The 22,081-nt window shown below is 37.6% G+C and overlaps 1 protein-coding gene across 1 annotated transcript; it reads left to right on the top strand.

Annotated features, from left to right (window-relative positions):
- Positions 1-158: 158 nt before the first annotated feature.
- Positions 159-20,919, top strand: LOC149791462 (uncharacterized). Its single transcript, XM_089970004.1, has 6 exons — positions 159-502; positions 3,667-3,726; positions 10,897-11,127; positions 12,978-13,091; positions 16,322-16,396; positions 20,779-20,919. Exons 1-6 carry the CDS (start codon positions 302-304, stop codon positions 20,779-20,781), a joined length of 684 nt encoding a protein of 227 aa, XP_089826130.1. The 5' UTR covers positions 159-301; the 3' UTR covers positions 20,782-20,919.
- Positions 20,920-22,081: the final 1,162 nt, after the last annotated feature.

Raw genomic sequence — 22,081 nt, 5'->3', positions numbered from 1 at the left:
AACTAGTTTTGTTGTGTGTTTCTGCATATAACATTTCTACATTAGTCTCCGCCCACACGATCTCTCCCGCCACGGCATGTGCAGCAGGTACCGTTTAGCATGATAATGATGACCTCTCTCCACGTGGTGAAACCGGATATTTCCAACGATCATCTCCCTGTCATTGGCACGTTTTGGTTGCCCGTTTACGTGACACACTAACAATAAACCAAAGTATTCCAAATGCCGCTTAAAGGATATAAACAACTGAGTCACAAGATCTAAACAAAACTTCCTCAAGTTCGGGACAAGACTTTCAAAGATGAAATTGTTTCTTTTGGCCGTTACGATTGGATTAGTGTCGTGTCAGGCTATACCTGGTGGTGTGGTGCAGGGGGACCCCAAAGATCCGATGTTTCAAAAGCCTGCCCGAGTAGCGGCCACCTACACAGACAACCAGAACCCAATTTCACTGTCGGCGCAGTATGGACCAAGCTACAAAGTCGTTGCTGCATCAACCCAGGTAAAAGTAGCTTCGAAAGTTACCTTAAAGTTAAATTAAAGGCTGCAAGGCTGAATGGGTTCAGGTCGATTAGGATCATGGCTGATTCAGACAAGGTTTATGCAGACAATATTACGGGCTGATTCCAGTCGTGGATTCGAACCCCGGCAGAGTCATACCAAAGACTTACAAAAATGGTACTAACAGCTGCCTCGCTTGGCGGTCAGTATTAAGAGGTTAGTGTTTGGACTGGTCGGCCTGGTGTCAGGGTAATGTGACTGGGTGGGACATCATGTTACGTGTCTGCGGTATGATGCCCCAGCGCTAGACATCACTATAAACTGCTACACTTCAGACATCGTAGCAATCTGACTGAAAAATTGTTAAAGCTACGTTAAAAATCCCATTCACACACACACACGCACACACACACACACACACACGCACGAGCTGATTCCAGCCATGTGAAGTATATATAGCTTCTACGTAGATGTAAATGTGATATTTATAGTTGTTTACAATATATTTCTCATTATTTCCCACGTATGTTGAGCAGTTCAAAATTGCATTTAAAAAGGACATAAGCCTCTATCGTCACGAAATAATGGCCTAGTTTTGTAGACAAATCATACGTAATAATGTAAGTCTGGTTATCTTATTTGCCAGTTTAGTAGGAAAATTAGAAAATACTAGATATCAACATCAGTTTCATTCAAATCGAGAACAAAAATGCCATACTCAAAGTTAGCTACACAATATATATTTTGGTCGGATTTCAGTGTAGATGAAAAAAGTTACACGGTTGTGAAAGTTTATGTAAATTTGCTAACTGAAACATAGCTTTTAAAAGATCTTACTTTCTTTGCAAAACAAGAATCACTAGTAAATTAAAATAAGCATGTCTGTCCCATTGGTTTTCTTTATTATATCATACTTCACATGGTTCAAATAGGATAGAAAACAGAAGACCTTATTTTCCACATACAGCTGACAAATGGAAAGAGATTTGTGTATGTGTGTAAATATGGATGTTTAACTGAAAGTGCATTTAAAAAAGACAATAAAATTTGTGAAGCCTCGACTCCTATATCATTTCTACCATGTTATACATCACCAGGAAATTATGTTACGTTGTCGGTGGCATAGGCATCCGTGCGTAGCAGTAGACGAACCCACATGTTGACCGCAGAATTAATTCTCGTCGGTAAATATTCATTCCGGATTAATACCACTGATCAAGGTATATGAAAATAATTTTAGAAAGTTGCAAATATACACGAAACATGATAGAAATGATATCCCCTGGATTCTAAACGTGAACGCTTGATAGTACTAACAACATTTTTATAAATATGAATTAATAGCACTTTCATGCAGGTTATATAAATTTAATTTGCACTTTACGGAAATCCGAATCCGCGCATAATAAGCAACCATTGCCTTGCCTGTAAGCATATAAACCTATGCCATCACGACCACGCATCCATCACGAGCAAATGATACTACATTGTCGGTGGTATAGGAATACGTGCGTACCCACATGTTGACCGAGTAATTAATTCTCATCGGAAAACATTAATTCCGGATTCCTAAAACCAAAATAAGGTATATAGCAATAATTATAGAGGATTACAAAAGTACACGAAACAGAATGTGTGTGTGTGTGTGTGTGTGTGTGTGTGTGTGATTTGGATTTTTAACTTAGATTTAACGATGTTTCAGTCATATCGCTACGATGTCTGCAGTGTGGTAGTTTATAGCACTGGGGCATCATGCCGCAAACATGTAGCATCATGTCCCACCAAGTCACATTATCCTGACACCTGGCCGACCAGTCCTAACACTAACCTCTCAATGCTGGGCACCAAGCGATGCAGCTGTTAGAACCATTTTTTTGTAAGTCTTTGATATGACTCGGCCTGGGATCGAACCCACGACCTCCCGCATACGGTCTAATCACTAGGCCACCGGAGCGATTCCAAACAGAACGTAAAGAGCTTTCTCTCAATTCTACAGGAAAATATTTGATAATACCAAACTAATTTTTACAAATAAGAATAAATAGCATTATCATATAGGTTAGAGAATTTTAATTCGTATACTACTTGGATTCGAACCCGGGTCCGCGGATAATCGGTACCCATTACCTTGCCTGTAAGCACCGACTCCCATACCATCTCGATGATTCTATCTATTCGTATTTATAAATGTTATGTTAGTATTATCAATCATTCTCCTGTAGTATCCAAGGGCAGGCAAGGCAATGGGTGCCATTTACCCGTGGAATCGGGTACGAATCTCCATTGGGTACGAATTAAAATCCTCTAACATGTATAATAATGCTTTTTATTCGTAATTATTAAAAATTATGTTAGTGGTATCTTTATAATCAAGGGATAGCTCTTTCCGTTTTGTTTAGTATACGTTGGTAATCCTTCATAATTATTTACAAATACCTTAATTTCTGACTTAGGAATCCAGAATGACCGTCTATATGTATTCTGAAACTAAGTATGTATGAGGTGCTCTGAATTTACTGAATACGAAACAGCCTAGGCGAAACGGCTCTGGCTTGAAATGCCCGGTAGATCAATCCGTTAGGTTATGAGGTACGGTGAGGTGATGGAACATATTGCAATGATTTCTGTGACTCTATATTTCTATAATAAATGATTTAAAAATAATGCTTGCTTCCAGTTTTTAGATCCAAACTTTGACTGACCAGATATAAGGAATATAAAACACAGACAAAGTCAGACATTTTGACTCCCACTATGCAGAATTTTCCCATGATGTGTTACTGTATTTAGGGCATAATTAACATTATTAGTATGCTCTTATTTACCATGAATTGAATTGTATTATGCCTAGATAGATTAAATTTGCTTTGATTTATATAACTGTAATTTCTAGTGATCTTTTGGCAATTTATGGTACATAACTGTGTTCCATATAAATGTAAATAGTTTATCTTCCATGTGCAAAAAGAATAAATCTTTTTAAATACCCTTTACTTTCTTCATTCCTCGTATACTGAAACCTTTATTTTTTTTTCATCACCTTGGTGGAAACATAAATAAATTGGGAGAAAATGCATACCAAGAGATAAAGTACATTTTTATTTATGTAATTAGACAGATTTCCTTATTAATCTTGATATTGTCAATATGGTAATGTTGTTACAGGTTGTGGCAGGAGTGCTTTACAGGATGACCTTGAAGTTCACAAGTGCTAATAATCGTGTTGTAAGTATGTTACTATATCCTCACTGTAACGGCGGGGGAGGGGGGGACAGTTGGCTCTCATTCTCACTATCCATCAGTCATACCATGTTGTAATAATATACAAACGTAATATTAAAATGGTTGTTTTTATTTATTTGGCAATACTTCATTACTTCTCCAAGTAAAATGAATGCATAAATAAATTTAATTCTTGTAATCAATAGTTTATTTTTCCTGACATGAATTTCACCTTCTGCATTGAACCTGTTGATCATCCAGATAACGTAGCAAATCACTGCCCGGGGCACTTTAGACATTAATGTTGGGAGTTGTCTTTCCTAACTGAACCAAAACGCTTTCAAAGACGCATTTAGCTGAAATGACATTAGCCTGGTAAATCAGCCCTCAACCTTACTTATTGTGTGCTTGGGGGATGATCTCCCTTATTCTTTAAAATGTAAAATTTGATGCAACGCTCATGTCCGCAGACTCGGCCAATGTGGGCATGTGAGAAAACTTGCCAGTAGCTTCTCGTGGGTCGGTGGTTCTTTCTGGGGGTTTCCCGCGTTCTTCCTCCACCATTTATACTGGCCGCCATATATAGCCTATCCTGTGCTGAAAAATGGCGTTACACCCTACAACAACAACAACAACAACTTGTCCGCAGACATCAGTGTGCATTTTAGACACAAATATTTAACGCGGCTTTGAAGTTACTGAACGGTCCTTTCGGTACTATGTGCATACTATTTGCAGATCAAATTTTATGTTTGAAAAGTTGTCAATGCACGTGAACTAATACAATCCTACCTATTGTGGTAATTTTGAATATCGTAGCTCTGTTAACTTATAATTTGCAATAAGCCTTTACCGGAGAAATTGCGCTAGACAGTTTGGAATTCCAAATTATTGCTGTCTTTCTCCAGAAATTGCATGGCGAGGTTTTCTCCGGATTTTAGGTCAAATTTGATCAGAAACCATCTTTAGAGATTTTCATCTATGTACTTTACTAGTATAGATAGTTAGTTGACCTTTCCTGCATAATATTTATTCCAAGTAATATTTCGATGTCCATTTCGTAAGTAATAATAGCGACGCTCCAATACGCTATTTCTTCAGGCCACGTCCGTCCTTTTAGAGGTACCGCTCAGGTGACCTAGTGGTGAGACCATCCGCCTCGGATGCTGGAGGTCGCGGGTTCTATCCCTGGCCGAGTCATACCAGAGACTATAAAAATGGTACTAACAGCTGCCTCGCTAGCTTCTCAACATTAAGAGGTTAATGTTAGGACTGGTCGGCCTGGTGTCAGTGTAATGTGACTAGGTGAAAATGATGCTATATGTCTGCAGTATTATGCCCCATTGCTAGACGTCACTATAAACTGCCACACTGACAACATACGAAAAATGACAAATGGTTTTACAAGGGTCACCGTATCACTTTCAGTGCACTTCATCTTTAGCTCGGGATTATCTCGGCTATAAACGAGTTACTCTTCGTTGGGTCACCGACCTAAGTGCACTGAAAAGAACTAATCTGTGCCCATATGGTTCAGTATGGAACACCACGATGGGTTCTAAATGCCGTCCAATTCGGAAACTCTGTATTCCGTGTGGACTTGCAAGATGCGCGTGACCTAAGTGGTTAGAGTGTCAGCTTCGGATTTGGGAGGTTTCAGGTTCGAGCCCCAATTGAATCATACCAAAATCTTATTAAAAGTGTACTTACAGCTGCCTCGCTTAGCATGCAGTATTAAGAAGTTGGTGCTGGTCATCCTGGTGTCAGGATAATGTGACTGGGTGAGACATGATGCCACATGTCTGCGGCATGATGCCCCAGTGTTAGACATCACAATAAGCTGCCACACTGCATACATTGTAGCGATATAACTAAAACTGTGAAAGCTAAGCTAAAATTCAAGATCACACACACGCACACAAACACACACAAGATGCGAGCCCTCCACTTTAAAGGCGTACAAGGCAAATGGAACATCTTCAGACATTGGTGTGGACAAGTAAATCTGATGCCACTAAAAGGCATCGATGCCTCAGAAGCTAACTTCATGCTATGGCTATTTGACGAGAAACATTTGTCAGTAATCACAATTTAAGGCTACTGTTCCACGATCACTGACACACTGAGTCATCAGAGAATACAGGTTATCGGACAAAACAAAGATAATAGATTTTCTGTGCATCTCTTATTGCAAAGGTACAATGACATTGGATCTTTGTCCAGAATGGAATCTATCATGGGTATTAACCTGGATGGACAAGACGCCACTGGGATTGCTCTCATGAGCTTCGTTGGTTCACCTCTCATATAAAACCTCCCTCCTCTCATATAAAACATCCCTCCTCTCATATAAAACATCCCTCCTCTCATATAAAACCTCCTACCTCTCATATAAAACCTCCCTACCTCTCTTCATTGAAGAGCGTCAGGCAGGATTAGCGAAATGCATGCTCTATATATGACCCAAACTACATGCAGTTCTGGCAAATTAGGTCAGCATCGTTCACGAGTGCCCGATCATTTGTCGCCAATAACAGACTCCCGTTCATGAGGGACACTTTTGTAATTAATTAGTGTCTACTCTGGAGACTTCATCGCAATGTCGTCTACATGACCTAGTGATAGCTTTGAAGTGGCACTTAAGAAGGACCAAGCCGTTGCGTCGAAAGGAATCATGCTCCCTCTTATCATTCAAAGGGTGAAAGGAAGACATGTCATTACAGACCCTCTCATCCTGTATAAAGTAGGTTATTCGTTCCACGTGAATTAAAATAACCCCAGGCCAAACGAATTTGCCTCGCATATCAGCTCAATAAGTTATGACAGTCGCTACAAGGAAAGCATTTGAGCGAAACTGTCCTGTTATTATCATTGGTGTGGGATGGATATTAGTGTCCACTTCTCCAGCCTTTATTTCAAAGATCTTTCATCCTAAAATGCGCAACTCGATCTGGTGTGACCTATATCCGTGGTGCAACAGGTTACCTTCTCGGGTTGTTCGACTGCTTCATTGGGACACACTTTCGCAGTTTCATTACTTACATTGGATTTGCATGAGCGAAATTGTTTCTCTTCTGAAGCCGCTTCTCATATACGGAGTCTGTTCTCCAGACTGGTAAGCTAGAAGCTGTCTTTCATTCCATGCATACCAGAGATGGTCTCTCCGAGATTAGGGGATGCATCTCCGTCCACAGATAACACTTCAGTGTAAATTAAGCTATCTGCCCACCTAATTAGTGGCCGGGCAGAATAATATCCCCTTGGCATAGGGACTTGGCGGAAAATCCCTTGAATCTCTTTTACTACTTCTGCTGGTGCTCAGAAGCACCCTCTCACCAGGAGAGACCTTGCAAATGCCAGATTCAGCTTTGGAAGATGTAACATTACAAGTTGAAGGAGATTTATCTATATTTTTAACTTTTCTCTCCATAATGCCGACGAAGTTCTGGTTTTACAAAAATGTTCTGATATTTGTTCATCTCCTCACATTTAACAGCACTTAGTTACTTGCACTAGTAGCTTATGCGAGTTCACGATAAATTCGGGCTACAATTATTTTTTATACAAGTGCAAGCCCCTCTACCTATAGGAAACGCTTTGTATATGTATTATTTTTTTATTACTGGTTATATAAAGTTGAAATTTCTATTCCAAGGTATTTATAGGGCCCGGGCGCCTTGCTTCAGTGATTTTACATGAACACGCTGTCCTTGAACCTTCCATCCGGTTGAATTGTAATTATGCTTACACGCTCCTCTGCTTTATTAGACCGTCTGCTATCACTCTATTTGGGGTCCCGAGTGGCCGTTACGGATCACTGCCATCTCACTTCGGTCTGCGTGGGTTCGAGTCTCGGGTTCGGCCAACGTTGGTACGTGAGAAAGCTTGCCTGTAGCTTCTCGTGGGTTCGAGTCTCGGGTTCTGCCAACGTTGGTACGTGAGAAAGCTTGCCTGTAGCTTCTCGTGGGTTCGAGTCTCGGGTTCGGCCAACGTTGGTACGTGAGAAAGCTTGCCTGTAGCTTCTCGTGGGTCGGTGGTTCTTTTCACCCATCTTTACCAAGGTTCAGTTTGGCTTCTTTTGATTTCTTATTTCTTTTCAGACTTCCTTCTCCCATGTTCGACTGGCCTTTGGAAATATATCCCTGAGATATACAAAGGCTCCTAATCTTCTGTCTTTGAAAAGGTTTGATCTAAATTCAGTAACAGGCCAGCATGGTATTATGCTGTTGTCAAAGGTCATCTTAATATCCCATATACTAGACTTAGACACTCATGTAGTCCCATCAAATCCGATCTTTACAGGGTGGATTTAGTTAACTCTCCCACGTGTGCTTACTGATGTGACAATGCAGTTGCTGAGCAACGTTTTTTTGTTTTTCCCTATTGCCCCTTATTTAATACCCAAAAGACTTTTCGCTCTATCTTTTAAACACACACATTGTGTTACTCTGAATTTAGTATTGAAAGTTTAAGTATTAAAATAAACAAATAGTCCTATGCTCCTAAATGTTTAGATATATATCCACGAAATTGAAAGTTTTCAATATTTTGAATTATATTCTATGTTTAAGTACCAAGTTTGTAAATAAACGAAATCGACAAATGTGACTGTAACAAGTGCATTATCCTTTCTCTCTCTCTCTCTCTCTCTCTCTCTCTCTTTCTCTCTCTCTCTCTCTCATTATTTATAACTACATACATTTACGCTTATTCTCGTATATTTATACATCTTTCCCGTCTATTAATATACGAAACGTTTTACCATGTTATATGGTTGTGCAACTATTGTTCTAAAATGAATGTCATCTGTTAATCATAGTTGCATCTTTTTGGGAAAGGACGCAGAGTCAGTCAGCTCGTGCCTAATCCCATAGTGTTGAACAAGATATGTTTGCAACAAATAGCATTATTTTTCTGCGCAAGATATTGCGAGATTGACATTGACTTCAAATATACAGAATATAATAGTGTATTATGAAATATAGGATCGAAAGTTAAAGAAACCCGGATAGTTAAGTAACAAAAGAATGCATTACAGAAAAGCGATAAATAAAGATGCTGATATATGTAGAGGGGTCAGGCCGCAGAGTATAAAACATTGAATATAAAGCATTACAAAATGAGCACGACCTCTTTTTCTCGTTCACTCAGCCCCTCTCAAATTTTTCACTCGCTCGCGGGCATGTACTTGGCAAACCTGAACTTCTTCTAACAAAGTTATCACTTATCCAGAGCGCCGGGTAAGTGTACTTTTACGCCCCTAAATTATGTTAATTTTTGAAAAGAAAAAAATAAGGCTGTTTGTGAATGTATCGTATTCGTTCAATTAATGTGCTAACGCGTCTGGTTGTGGACGAAACGTTTAGTAGTAACTTTGGATTTACGACCGTTATTAATTTATCCTGTTTCATCTGGGATGTGATGAGGGTATTTGAGAAAAATTAAATAATTCTGTTACGTGGTATGTCATGGTGAAACAGCAAATATAGGTCTAATAAGTCTTATATTGTGACATATTTTGGACAGTGAGTGAGCATTAGCTATCGATACCTTCTCTCCTCTGCTTGGTTTGAAAAGGTAAATCTGTGCATGGTCAAACAGTGATACTCTTTATGATTGGACCTCATAATTTACCTCCCCCACCCACCACCTACACGTCTGTTAGAAGTTTTGTAGTTTGTTATTGTAGGTGTTTAATTACATTAAATTATTCATTTGATGTATTTTAAATGCTTTTAGCAATAATTATATCAATTGTATGACACCGTCGTGCTTAAAAATATAAATTCTGCAACTTGAAAGTAATTTTTCAACCGACTTTTTAACATGCATGTCAAACTAAGGTTGAAAAGGATGTGTGTGTTTTTAGCAATTCGAACCATGGACAAAGAACAATGTTCACAGAAAATCTTTTTCTGATATAGGCCTAGGCATTTGATTTTAAAAAATATACTTGCCCTGCTCTCATAATTCTACTTAATCACAAAATAGTCATAAATTAATTTGACACAGGTCAAAATTTATATACTCTAAATAAACAAAGAGGCATACAAAATACTTTAAATGCACTAATTTTCAGTGTTGATTTACATTTCAACATTATGTGCTTCTGAAAACAAGTGACTGTGACCTCATTTGCTAAAACTACTTTATTTCATTACAAGCAATGTAAGTCAGTACTTTGTACAAAATTAGATTATGCCTTACACTGTTTAAAAAATATGATTTTGTTCACTCCAGTTTCGATTCCATGTCACTTGTTTCAATGATTATTTTCCTGATTCTAAGTTAAACCATTTCTAAGTACCAAAATAAAAGTATGCTTGGTTGGAACAACATTTGTCTCTGATTTGGTTCAGTCTTGTTTAGATTCCATTTTACATATATTAATGTTTTCCTCTCGATGTCAAATGGTGTCTAATTTCTCTGCGAATGTCTTCCTTTCTGCCTTGAACAGTTGATTTCATAAACATATTTCTTGGATGCTTTTTTCAATGACTACATTCCCAGCTTAGCTTAATAGCTTAAAAGCAATTTCATAGGTAAAACTCTGTATATTTAAATAGTTGTCCAATAATTTATGCATCGGTAATGGCTAATTATAGTGTTGTTTGTCATTGATGGATTACATGCCTCGCTTTCTAAGCGAAGTTTATAGCTTTCCATACAACGTAGCAGTGGAAAATTTATTAAGATGAGGGACCTACAAATGGATTCCTAACGGGGGAGGGGGTTGAGCATTAATTTACCAATGTCTTTCAACAATTTCAGAATGAAAAAACGACACATCATGGCTTACTTATGATTTTGTCAGGAAAATGACAAATTGCAATTTTTCATATATGAGGGTCTGTTTGCATGTGGTAAGCTCAAAGTGCACCGGCTATTTGACTTTTGTACAGATAAAAAACGAAAGTCAATTTAAAGTGTAACAATAGCATCGTCAGAAACTAACTCTATTTGTGCATTTAAATTCGCATCTGCATGGCAGCAAATCCTTAAAAAATCCTAATTCCATGTATGAGTTAGAGCGATATGAAATTCAAAATCGTCACCATAGAATTTGCATTGAGAAGTATTAATGCATGTTATATGGGTGACAATCTACAATGGTGACGGGGTTTTGCAGTTTATATTTGTGTTGCCTACAGCATAGATTTATTTCCTTTGCAGACACTATGTGATGTGGAAGTACTGGAACAGTCTTGGCTGCAATATATTGGTCTTAGCGGCACCCCAAATTGTCGTGCCGTACAGCAACAAATTGTTGGAGGATACGTCCATGTTGATTGTAACTTACCTGAAGTACAGGCAGCAGCAGCCTTTGCTGTTGATGCGATGAATAAGCAGTCCAACTCCTTGTTCAGAAACATGCTGATTAAAGTGGTCAGCGCCCAACAGCAGGTACAGCTTCTTGGATTCCTCATTTACAAATCTTGAGTCCGTCATGTTTATTGCAGTCATATTGGATGAATAACAGAAACAAATTCTTCTAAATTTTTCTGGCTTGTTAATACCACTTAGTGACTCTCCGATTATGGTGTATTTTAGATAATCTTTTAAACATGTTACATGCTGCTCACACAATGCTCAACCAGCTATAGCGTTACTCCCTTTTAAAACAACTTGAAATGTTATTCGGAATCATAATAGGTTCTGGAAAATTCATACTCGTATGAAAGTGCCGGGTATCAGGCAAACAAACAATTAAGGAAATAAAGGAGTGAATAAAATATTTCTTTAAACATGTTTTAACAGTTCTTGATAACAAATATTTTCAGCCTGTTGTAGATTTCTTAATAAGATTGATGTATAAGTTGGTGTTAACACCCGAGATTTTATAATTGGTGTCATGAACAGATCTTTTATCGAACAATATTTTGCTCAACAGTTGTTTTATTTGTCAATAACATTTTAATTGAAAATTTGGGTCAATCATGCATGATAAAGAGTTAATCACCATGTAGAACATTGCCTTCATTTTAAAATGTAAAACTATGTATTGTGTACTGAATCAACACATGGATATTTGCAAATGAAAATAAATTGGATTTAATTTGACTTCTCCCCGATTTCTTCCTTGATGTTTCTTCCATGATTGTTTTCATTTTATTTGATGGAAGAAGTAACTTTTTCCAGTTTTTGCACTTTAGATATTAAATGCTCTTACTACGTTAAGTTCATGCATGTAAGATATATTTTCTTCAATACAAACAGTAAATTACCGGTAATACGATGTGTCTTATAAATAATAATTTTATACTGAGTATATGCACACTTTGTGGTTGTGTCAGCTAAGCTATGAGCAGATATATCGATCTTTGTGTGAACTGTCAGTTTAGCTGTCTACCAAGTCAATTCTGATTAAACTTGTTCAAAACATTTGCAGAACATTTTCTTCCAGTTGATTTTTGTGGATTCCTTTGCGTCCATAAATATTTTGAAGTGTTATTGGGATCAGTGTTTACAAGTAGAAAATGTGTATTCAACAATAATACTAAGCCACTTTCAAACATATTGTTGTACAAATGTTTCTCAGGAAAGTTTGGGTGGTCTTTCAAGCAGCCTTGTGATAATCATGTCAATATTTTCTTGATGCTTTCTTTAAAACTACTGAGCCATTTTTTGAAATTTAGTAGGATTGTTACTCAGGACAACCTTTACCAAACTGTGTTTTTGATGGTTTGCTTACCATGGCAATTGTGTGCCTTCTGTGGCAGCCATAGTCCTGCCGTGGCTTACCTTTCACAGGGTTCCCATGAGCAATTTAGATTCTACAGCAACCAGATAAAACATGGCATGCAATCAAAATTACCTCACCATCATTGGTTCAAGAACACTGTTTTACAAACAAGCGAGACAAAGATAATCATATTGATACTGCTGATGACAACATCTTTAAATTAATTTATATTCAAACTAAATTCTGCACCATTTGCCAAGGCAAATATATTACCTTTGGGGCCAAGAGTAACCTATAGTCATTAAAATTAAAACAAACCTGAGAATAATCTTACATTATCTTAGGATAGCAATTACAACTTCTGTGATATGTTTTATATTTTCACTAAGTGCACATAAGGCTTTTCTTGTGGCAAGAGAGGAAACCGCAGACTTAGGGTTCTTGATGCTTGTGGTCAAGGTTAAGCAAATGTGTTTTACTATAGATTGCATTTGTGCAAATATTTATAGAAGTTGTTTTTATTTGAATGAGTCATAAGCTGTGTAATTAATATGTTATTTATACTCAACAGGTTGTGGCTGGAATAAACTATAAGCTTGTATTGAGTGTTGGAGTGTCATCCTCCTGCAGAAACGATGGCACAACAGGACTCACTCTTCTGAACTGCCCTGTAGATCAACGCAAGGTAAAAGATAATGCATACGGTCAACATTTTGTTACTAACATGTGACTCAATATTGCAGCTCATGGCAAACGCATGATTACAGTATGTATATAACATCGGGCCAACTCATGGCCAATACATTCAAGTAAAACGGTGTAGCTTAAGACCAACTCAGTAACTGAGGGTCAATACCTTCTCATAACTGATGTAGCTTATTAGACCAACTCAAACTCAATAGCTTATCCTCATTGGTGTAGCTTATTAGACCAACTCAGTAACTGAGGGTCAGTACCTTCTCATAACTGGTGTAGCTTATTAGACCAACTCAAACTCAATAGCTTATCCTCATTGGTGTAGCTTATTAGACCAACTCAGTAACTGAGGGTCAATACCTTCTCATAACTGGTGTAGCTTATTAGACCAACTCAAACTCAATAGCTTATTCTCATTGATGCAGCTTTAGTTCAACTCAGCTTTACTGCCTTTTGCTGTATGGTACACCACTCGGCCAACTCATGGATAATACATTGTTGTAAATAGTGCAGTACTGGGCCAACTAGTGGTTTTACCTTGTGGTAAATGATACATTACTGGGCCAACTAATGGTTAATGCATTGTAGTAGATGGTACATCTTTGACAGGCCAGTATATGATTTCTGCCTTACACTTTGATGGGCAGTAATAGGCCATATATGTTTACTGACCTACAATTACATGATACAATATTTGGTCAACACTTCATAACTGCCCTGTGGGTAAATGCTGTAGCATTGGGTCAAAGCATGGTTACTTCCCGGTCAGTAAATAATGTAGGATTAGACTAAATCAGCAATTATGCCATGGGGCAACATTTGGCAATGCTGTGATAGCTTCCCGTATGCATAGTGCTCAGTGCATGATTTCCTACGTGTAGGTAAATGCAGAAGTGCTGAGCGAGATTAAACAAAGCTACCATGTGCCTTATCTGTAAACATTTCAGCATTGAACCAACTCATGATTATTCCCGCTAAATTAATATTAAGTAGAATAACACATTGGATCCACATCAAGGATACATATCTTTGCAAACTGTATTATACATGCTGGATCAAATTAGTTTGCTAAATGGTGCATACATACAGAGCTTACTCCCAGACAGTGTGTTTGGGGGTGGGGTTAGACACAAAATGTCTGCTTTGAGGTCGCAAGGTTCTCAAGGCGCATAACCAAAAATAAACAATGTCATCCAGTTGAGAATGACCTATCATTTCACAGAAGCCTACAGAAAATGATTATAAATGCAAATCTGAACATAAAAAAATATTTCGCCACTTTTTTTTGAAAGCATGTAATACACTTACAAAGAAAGAAACAGTTGGTAGACTTAGCATTGTCAAATTTCAATGTCATACACCTAGACATGTGCAGTCACTCACATAATCACAACCATGCTGACTTTAAGTGAAAATATACATCAAATTTCTGTCTATATCATCCATTGGATGGCAAAACATTATCCATAATTTGACTGCTTTCATTAGGGAGTTTGTAAGTAATTCAAGTTATCAGAGTTCATCCTTGCACTCACTAGACACTAGATGGTACTGGTGTCCACGCCTCCCTGCTGGATTCTCTTGAATGATTACTGGTTGAAACCATGTTGGTCATGACGACTAGAATGATGTCATTGTCAGAATGTTATCTGATGCAGTTTGGCCATGATGCATGCTTGTCGCTTGATATATGCTTGTCACTTGGGTGTTTACGCTTTATCAATACAAATCTGAAATTGTGAAAACATTAGTGTGTGCTTTTTATTGTCTTTCAATCAATCTATTTCACAGCTTAAACAATCCTGATATGCATGGATCAATTAATATTTAGTATTTTAACAAGATTAATAACAAATAATAATAAGACAAATAATGTGATTGTTCAGCTTGGTGCATCGCATATGTTATATGTAGGCTATACTCCTATTTCATGGACATTTTAGACTTCAGAGTGACTCTTGTCATTATGATGCTTACGGTATATGCAAAGAATTAAATGTCCTCATGCCCCTTACTGCTGTGCTTGACAAAGTAAAACTCCATCAACCTGGAGTTTCGAACTTGATTTTTGCTGTGTTTTGCTGTTAGCGTATTGCTTACTGAATAACTCTCTTCAAATATGAATCACACTTGAACACAATTCCGACAATTGAATATAGTCATGCTTTGCGTTGCCTAGTTATATGGAATAATCGGCTGACTTAAATGAAATGTTGCCACTTATCTCAGTATTTATCAAAGTTGTCTGCAATATTCTTATTCTATGCAGGGATGTCTAATATCTGTTCTTCAGCACGTCTTTGAAGTAGTTTACTTTAGATGAATCGGGTTGTTCTAATTTGTATACTTTACCTATGCTTTTAATCTCCCACAGAAGAATTTGACACGTCACGTCACCTAGCTGTTGCCTATTTTATGCAAGGTGGTTATTTCTGACCACATTACCTTTCAATTGCCTGTACATCAACTGTATGCAACGAGGCTAGGTTTAGCTGAGTTCTGCACACGACTGTTTACTGCTCATAAACACTACAGATTCCAGGCATATGTGGAGGTGGTCAAGAAATATAGGGTTGTTTGCTGTTAAAACTTGGGGCTAAGATTTCCAGAAAATCATTTTTATCCTAACATGACCCTGTTGTGTGTTTGGGAGTCCAAAGTAGTGTTGTGACAAGGCATGTTATGGCATTTATGAAGTATCCCAACCTGTAGAAATGCATAAGGTTAAAGGTACATAAGATCAATACTATAAGATAGGATTCACTCACAATTACTGCCCACTTCATACATGTGGCTGTATTACAGGACTCACTTGTAAGTAGGATTCATCATTCACAATTTCTGCCCATTTGATATGCATGACTTTGTTAAATGAGTCATGTGATCAGAGGCAGGTTATCAGCCTGTAGTCTGTGTTACTGATACTTGACTTGTGTGTTAAAATGTTAAATTGTATATTTTCATGTTTGTTCGTCGTTTGTGTTCTGCAAAAAAAATTGTACCAGATATCCTCCTTTTTGATTTCATGAATTTTTGGGGTTCTAATTGTTTCTACAGAATGCTTATAATGCTTGCTTTGTCTTGGGATGCATTATTTACAATAACCATGAATGCCATCAAAATTGATGACATCCAAAAGCATGAAGGTCAGAATCTGAACATTGAAAACATAAAAACATTTTATCATGGAGATATAATTTTGTGTTTTTCTTGTTACAGCAAATATGTGAAGTGATCGTGTGGGACCAGCCTTGGAGAACTCCAAGGTATGAGCTGACCAGTTTCCAGTGTCAGGTGAGTAATTAGATCCACGTCTATTTTACACTTAATAATAAATAGTGTTAATTCAAGATTCATTAATTCTAAAAGTAGATATAAACCCAACCAATTTTTCCATATGCTTGTTAGATAAGTAATGTGAAGTGGAGTACTACCTATCAGGAGGGGCCCCGAGTGGCCGAGCAGTCTAAAGTGCTCTCCGTTACGGATCACTGCTATCTCACCTCTGTCTGTGTGGGTTTGAGTCTCGGATTCGGCCAATGTGGATATGTGAGAAAGCTAGCCAGTAGCTTCTCGAGGGTCGGTGGTTCTTTCCGAGGATTTCCCGGTTTCTTCCTCCACCATTAGTACTGGCCGCCATGTATAGCCTATCGCATGCTGAAAAATGGCTTTAAACCCTACAACAACAACAACAACAACCTATCAGGATGGATTAGGAGTGTAAGACTCAAATGTCACAGCAATCATTTTATACAGTTGTAAGTTTGATCAAAACTCCCTGTGTTCCTGACCACACCTATCTTTTATACAATATGATTATTATAGCTGTTTGTCCCATTTCAAAATGTACAGTAAAACCAGTGTACATATAGAGAGAGAGCACCAATAGGTAAGAGATTTTTTTCATGGACTGGTTGCATATTAGAGATTAATCTTCATGGACTGTTTGCATGTTAGAGATTAATCTTCACAGACTGGTTGCATTACCACTGTGTATCCCTATTTGTTGGATGCTGTGTATTGATAACCCCATTGTCAAGCATACCAGTGATTTCAGAATACTGTTTTGTTTGATATAATGTTTAAAAAATACTATCTCTTCCATTACAATCACTCTTTTGTGACTATTGGCCTTGTGTGCAGTCCCCTACATCACTCCTTACCTTTTATACCAGCGCTGATCTACAGTCCCCTACATCACTCCTTACATTTTATGCCAGCGCTGACCTACTGAGTCCCCTACATCACTCCTTACCTTTTATACCAGCACTAATCTGCAGTCCCCTACATCACTCCTTACCTTTTATACCAGCGCTGATCTAGTCCCCTACATCACTCCTTACCTTTTATACCAGGACTGATCTGCTGTCCCCTACATCACTCATTACCTTTTATACCAGCACTGATCTACAGTCCCCTACATCAGTCCTTACCTTTTATACCAGGACTGATCTGCTGTCCCCTACATCACTCATTACCTTTTATACCAGCACTGATCTACAGTCCCCTACATCAGTCCTTACCTTTTATACCAGCACTAATCTGCAGTCCCCTACATCACTCCTTACCTTTTATACCAGCGCTGATCTAGTCCCCTACATCACTCCTTACCTTTTATACCAGCGCTGATCTAGTCCCCTACATCACTCCTTACCTTTTATACCAGGACTGATCTGCTGTCCCCTACATCACTCATTACCTTTTATACCAGCACTGATCTACAGTCCCCTACATCACTCCTTCCCTTTTACACCAGCACTGATCTACAGTCCCCTACATCAGTCCTTACCTTTTATACCAGGACTGATCTGCTGTCCCCTACATTACTCATTACCTTTTATACCAGCGCTGATCTAGTCCCCTACATCACTCATTACCTTTTATACCAGCACTGATCTACAGTCCCCTACATCACTCCTTACCTTTCATACCAGGACTGATCTGCTGTCCCCTACATCACTCATTACCTTTTATACCAGCGCTGATCTAGTCCCCTACATCACTCATTACCTTTTATACCAGCACTGATCTACAGTCCCCTACATCACTCCTTACCTTTTATACCAGCACTGATCTACAGTCCCCTACATCACTCATTACCTTTTATACCAGGACTGATCTGCTGTCCCCTACATCACTCATTACCTTTTATACCAGCACTGATCTACAGTCCCCTACATCACTCCTTACCTTTCATACCAGCACTGATCTACAGTCCCCTACATCAGTCCTTACCTTTTATACCAGCACTGATCTACAGTCCCCTACATCACTCCTTACCTTTCATACCAGCACTGATCTACAGTCCCCTACATCACTCCTTACCTTTTATACCAGCACTGATCTACAGTCCCCTACATCACTCCTTACCTTTTATACCAGCACTGATCTACAGTCCCCTACATCACTCATTACCTTTTATACCAGCACTGATCTACAGTCCCCTACATCAGTCCTTACCTTTTATACCAGGACTGATCTGCTGTCCCCTACATCACTCATTAACTTTTATACCAGCACTGATCTACAGTCCCCTACATCAGTCCTTACCTTTTATACCAGCACTAATCTGCTGTCCCCTACATCACTCATCACCTTTTATACCAGCACTGATCTACAGTCCCCTACATCACTCCTTACCTTTTATACCAGCACTGATCTACAGTCCCCTACATCACTCCTTCCCTTTTACACCAGCGCTGATCTACAGTCCCCTACATCACTCCTTACCTCTTATACCAGCGCTGATTATATTAGTGTCTAATGCCACTCTATGATGTTTGTAAATCTTAGGGCAAATGTGAGTTCAGATCTAACATGGTGTTGCACAATCTGTGACACTGAGGAGAATATAGATGTGGCAGTGGTCAGCAGGTCCACATCATCTCCTTAATCGTTACATGCTAAATGATTTTTGCCATCAAATAACAAATACATCTGTTTTTATGCAGATAATAAATTGCTCCCTCGATTTAAGTTTATATATATATATATATATTTTTAATATTTTTTTTATGTTATAGGTGTTGTCTAATGTTGTAAAGCACTTAGAGCTTCTAAAGGTTAGGCGCCATAAAAAGTCCTCATTATTATTATTATTATATATATATATATATATGTTGAGTTTAAAAAGAAATAACATTATTTCATTTTTTTATTATTATTATTATTATTATTATTATATTTATATATATATATATATATATATATATATATATATATATATATATATATATATATATATATATATATATGTTGAGTTTAAAAAGAAATAACATTATTTCATTTTTTTATTATTATTATTATTATTATTATTATTATTATACTCCTGCTGTATGGTTGGGCATAATGTACTGGTGATGTACATCCATTCATTAGTACCTTAAAGATTTGGTTTCTGGATAAGTTTAGCTCCGTCTCAAAAGCCTTTTCCAACTCTACAGCTCCATTGCTATGAGATACCAAGAAACATATCGATTTTGGAGTCTAGGAACAATGGTCAATGTTCATTTACCATCGCAAAAGGGTTTGCCTGCAATAAATTGTATTCTGCTTTACATAGCAATGACTAAACTTTTCAGATGGGTTTTACTCTGTATTGTTTTAATAGAGATGATTTATGGTTCTAAATAAATGGTCCAGGTCAGTGTGACCAGCCAAATCAAAATGGTTTCCAAGAAGTAACTTGAGTTTGTTTCACATACCATCACTAAAGTTTGCTGATGTGTTATGCTTTATAGAATGCAAAGAAGTTAATAAATTTGGAGGTCCAAAGGTCAAAGTGAAGGTTACTTTTAATGGGATAAACTAAAAATGGTTTCCATGCAGTAATTTGAGTTCTACATGATTTATATACCTTCACACATCTTATACAAATATTGCTGCAAGGAAGCATATTGTTGTGGCATCTGAAGGTCAAAGGTCATAGTTACTTCAGTCTTAAAGGAGAAATAAATTTCTCATAATAACTTGACTTCTTTGAAACATACCTTTAGTGACTGTTACAGATTATTAGCTTTTGATTAGTACAAGAAGTGAGATGATTTTAGGTTCAAAGGTTAAGGTCAGGGTAACTCTGACCCACAACATGACAGACGGTGGGAATATTCAAGGTCAATGTTTGATGGGTACATTGTGATATTCACATTCATTTCTCAAAATTGCACCAAAAAATTGACAAAATATATGCAAATGCCATGTTATATTTGCAAGCTAAGTTAGAAATCCAAATCACAGACACATACTTCATTAAATCACCCCAATTTTATTAAATTTACCCCATTGTTTCAAAGTGGAGGGGTCTTCCCCCTCTCCCAATTTTCAGTCTTATAATAGACCCTGCATATTATTATTATTATTATTATTATTATTATTATTATTATAATTATTATTATTATTATTATTGAATCTTTAAAAGGTGCAAAATGTTATTAAGCAGAACTCGGCAGTAAAATGGGATCTGGGATGGTGTTGTTATATAGAAGGCAAACTGAACCAGTTCTATGAAAGCTGCAATGTAGTAGTTTCATTCTGGACCTAATAATTCACCAAGTAGATCAAGAACTGATTTGTTATTATTTACTTATGAAATGCATTTATTGACAGCCTGTATCCATGATCTTGTTGAAGGGTATACTATTTATAATCTATATGCATGATAATGTTTCTTTTGCCAGTAATGCATGGAATGGATTCAGTACTATGTGTTGATACTAACAGGGGCTGCAAGCTGAGACTGACTGAAGCAACAAAATGTACAGTCGGACCATGAACCTTTGTTGGATTGAAAAACTATTGAATAAACTATTTCACAGGTGCATGTGGTTTGCTATTCCTATCCTGCACGTCTTCATCAGAGCCTTAAATTATTGTTTCCCCCGATTCCAAATGAGAACCATTCAACAAGCACATCAGTGTAACAGCTCCCCTCGGATCAGGCTATGAACATAACACACTTAGAAAGTAATGTTAAAGTTTCTCATTGATCAGACCTTAAATCCATTTTAACACACTCAACATGTAGTGTAGTCATTCCCCATTGTTCAGATTATGAACAGATATTAACACATATAGCATGTTGCGTAGCAGTTCCCAATGATTGACCAGAAGCAAATAATAATACATTTAGTATGTAGTGTAGTAGTTCCCACAGATCAGGCTATAAACATATATTAACACATTTAGCATGTAGTGTAGCAGTTTTCACTGATCAGAAACAGATATTAACAGATTTAGCATCCAGTGTAGAAGGTCACACTCATAGACCAGAAACGGATATTAACACAACTAGCATGTAGTGTAGAAGGTCCCTCTCATAGACCAGAAACAGATATTAACAGATTTAGCATGTAGTGTAGAAGGTCCCACTCATAGACCAGAAACAGATATTAACATATTTAGCATGTAGTGTAGCAGGTCCCACTCATAGACCAGAAACAGATATTAACATATTTAGCATGTAGTGTAGAAGGTCCCACTTATAGACCAGAAACAGATATTAACATATTTAGCATGTAGTGTAGCAGGTCCCACTCATAGACCAGAAACAGATATTAACAGATTTAGCATGTAGTGTAGAAGGTCCCACTCATAGACCAGAAACGGATATTAACACATTTAGCATGTAGTGTAGAAGGTCCCACTCATAGACCAGAAACAGATATTAACAGATTTAGCATGCAGTGTAGCAGGTCCCACTCATAGACCAGAAACAGATATTAACATATTTAGCATGCAGTGTAGCAGGTCTCACTCATAGACCAGAAACAGATATTAACAGATTTAGCATGCAGTGTAGCAGGTCTCACTCATAGACCAGAAACAGATATTAACAGATTTAGCATGCAGTGTAGCAGGTCCCACTCATAGACCAGAAACAGATATTAACATATTTAGCATGCAGTGTAGCAGGTCTCACTCATAGACCAGAAACAGATATTAACAGATTTAGCATGCAGTGTAGCAGGTCCAACTCATAGA

This window comes from Sinohyriopsis cumingii, chromosome 9 (genome assembly GCF_028554795.1).
Source record: "Sinohyriopsis cumingii isolate HCF-2022 chromosome 9, ASM2855479v2, whole genome shotgun sequence".
Classification (NCBI taxonomy): Eukaryota; Metazoa; Mollusca; class Bivalvia; order Unionida; family Unionidae; genus Sinohyriopsis; species Sinohyriopsis cumingii.
This window is presented reverse-complemented; position numbering and strand designations above follow the sequence as displayed.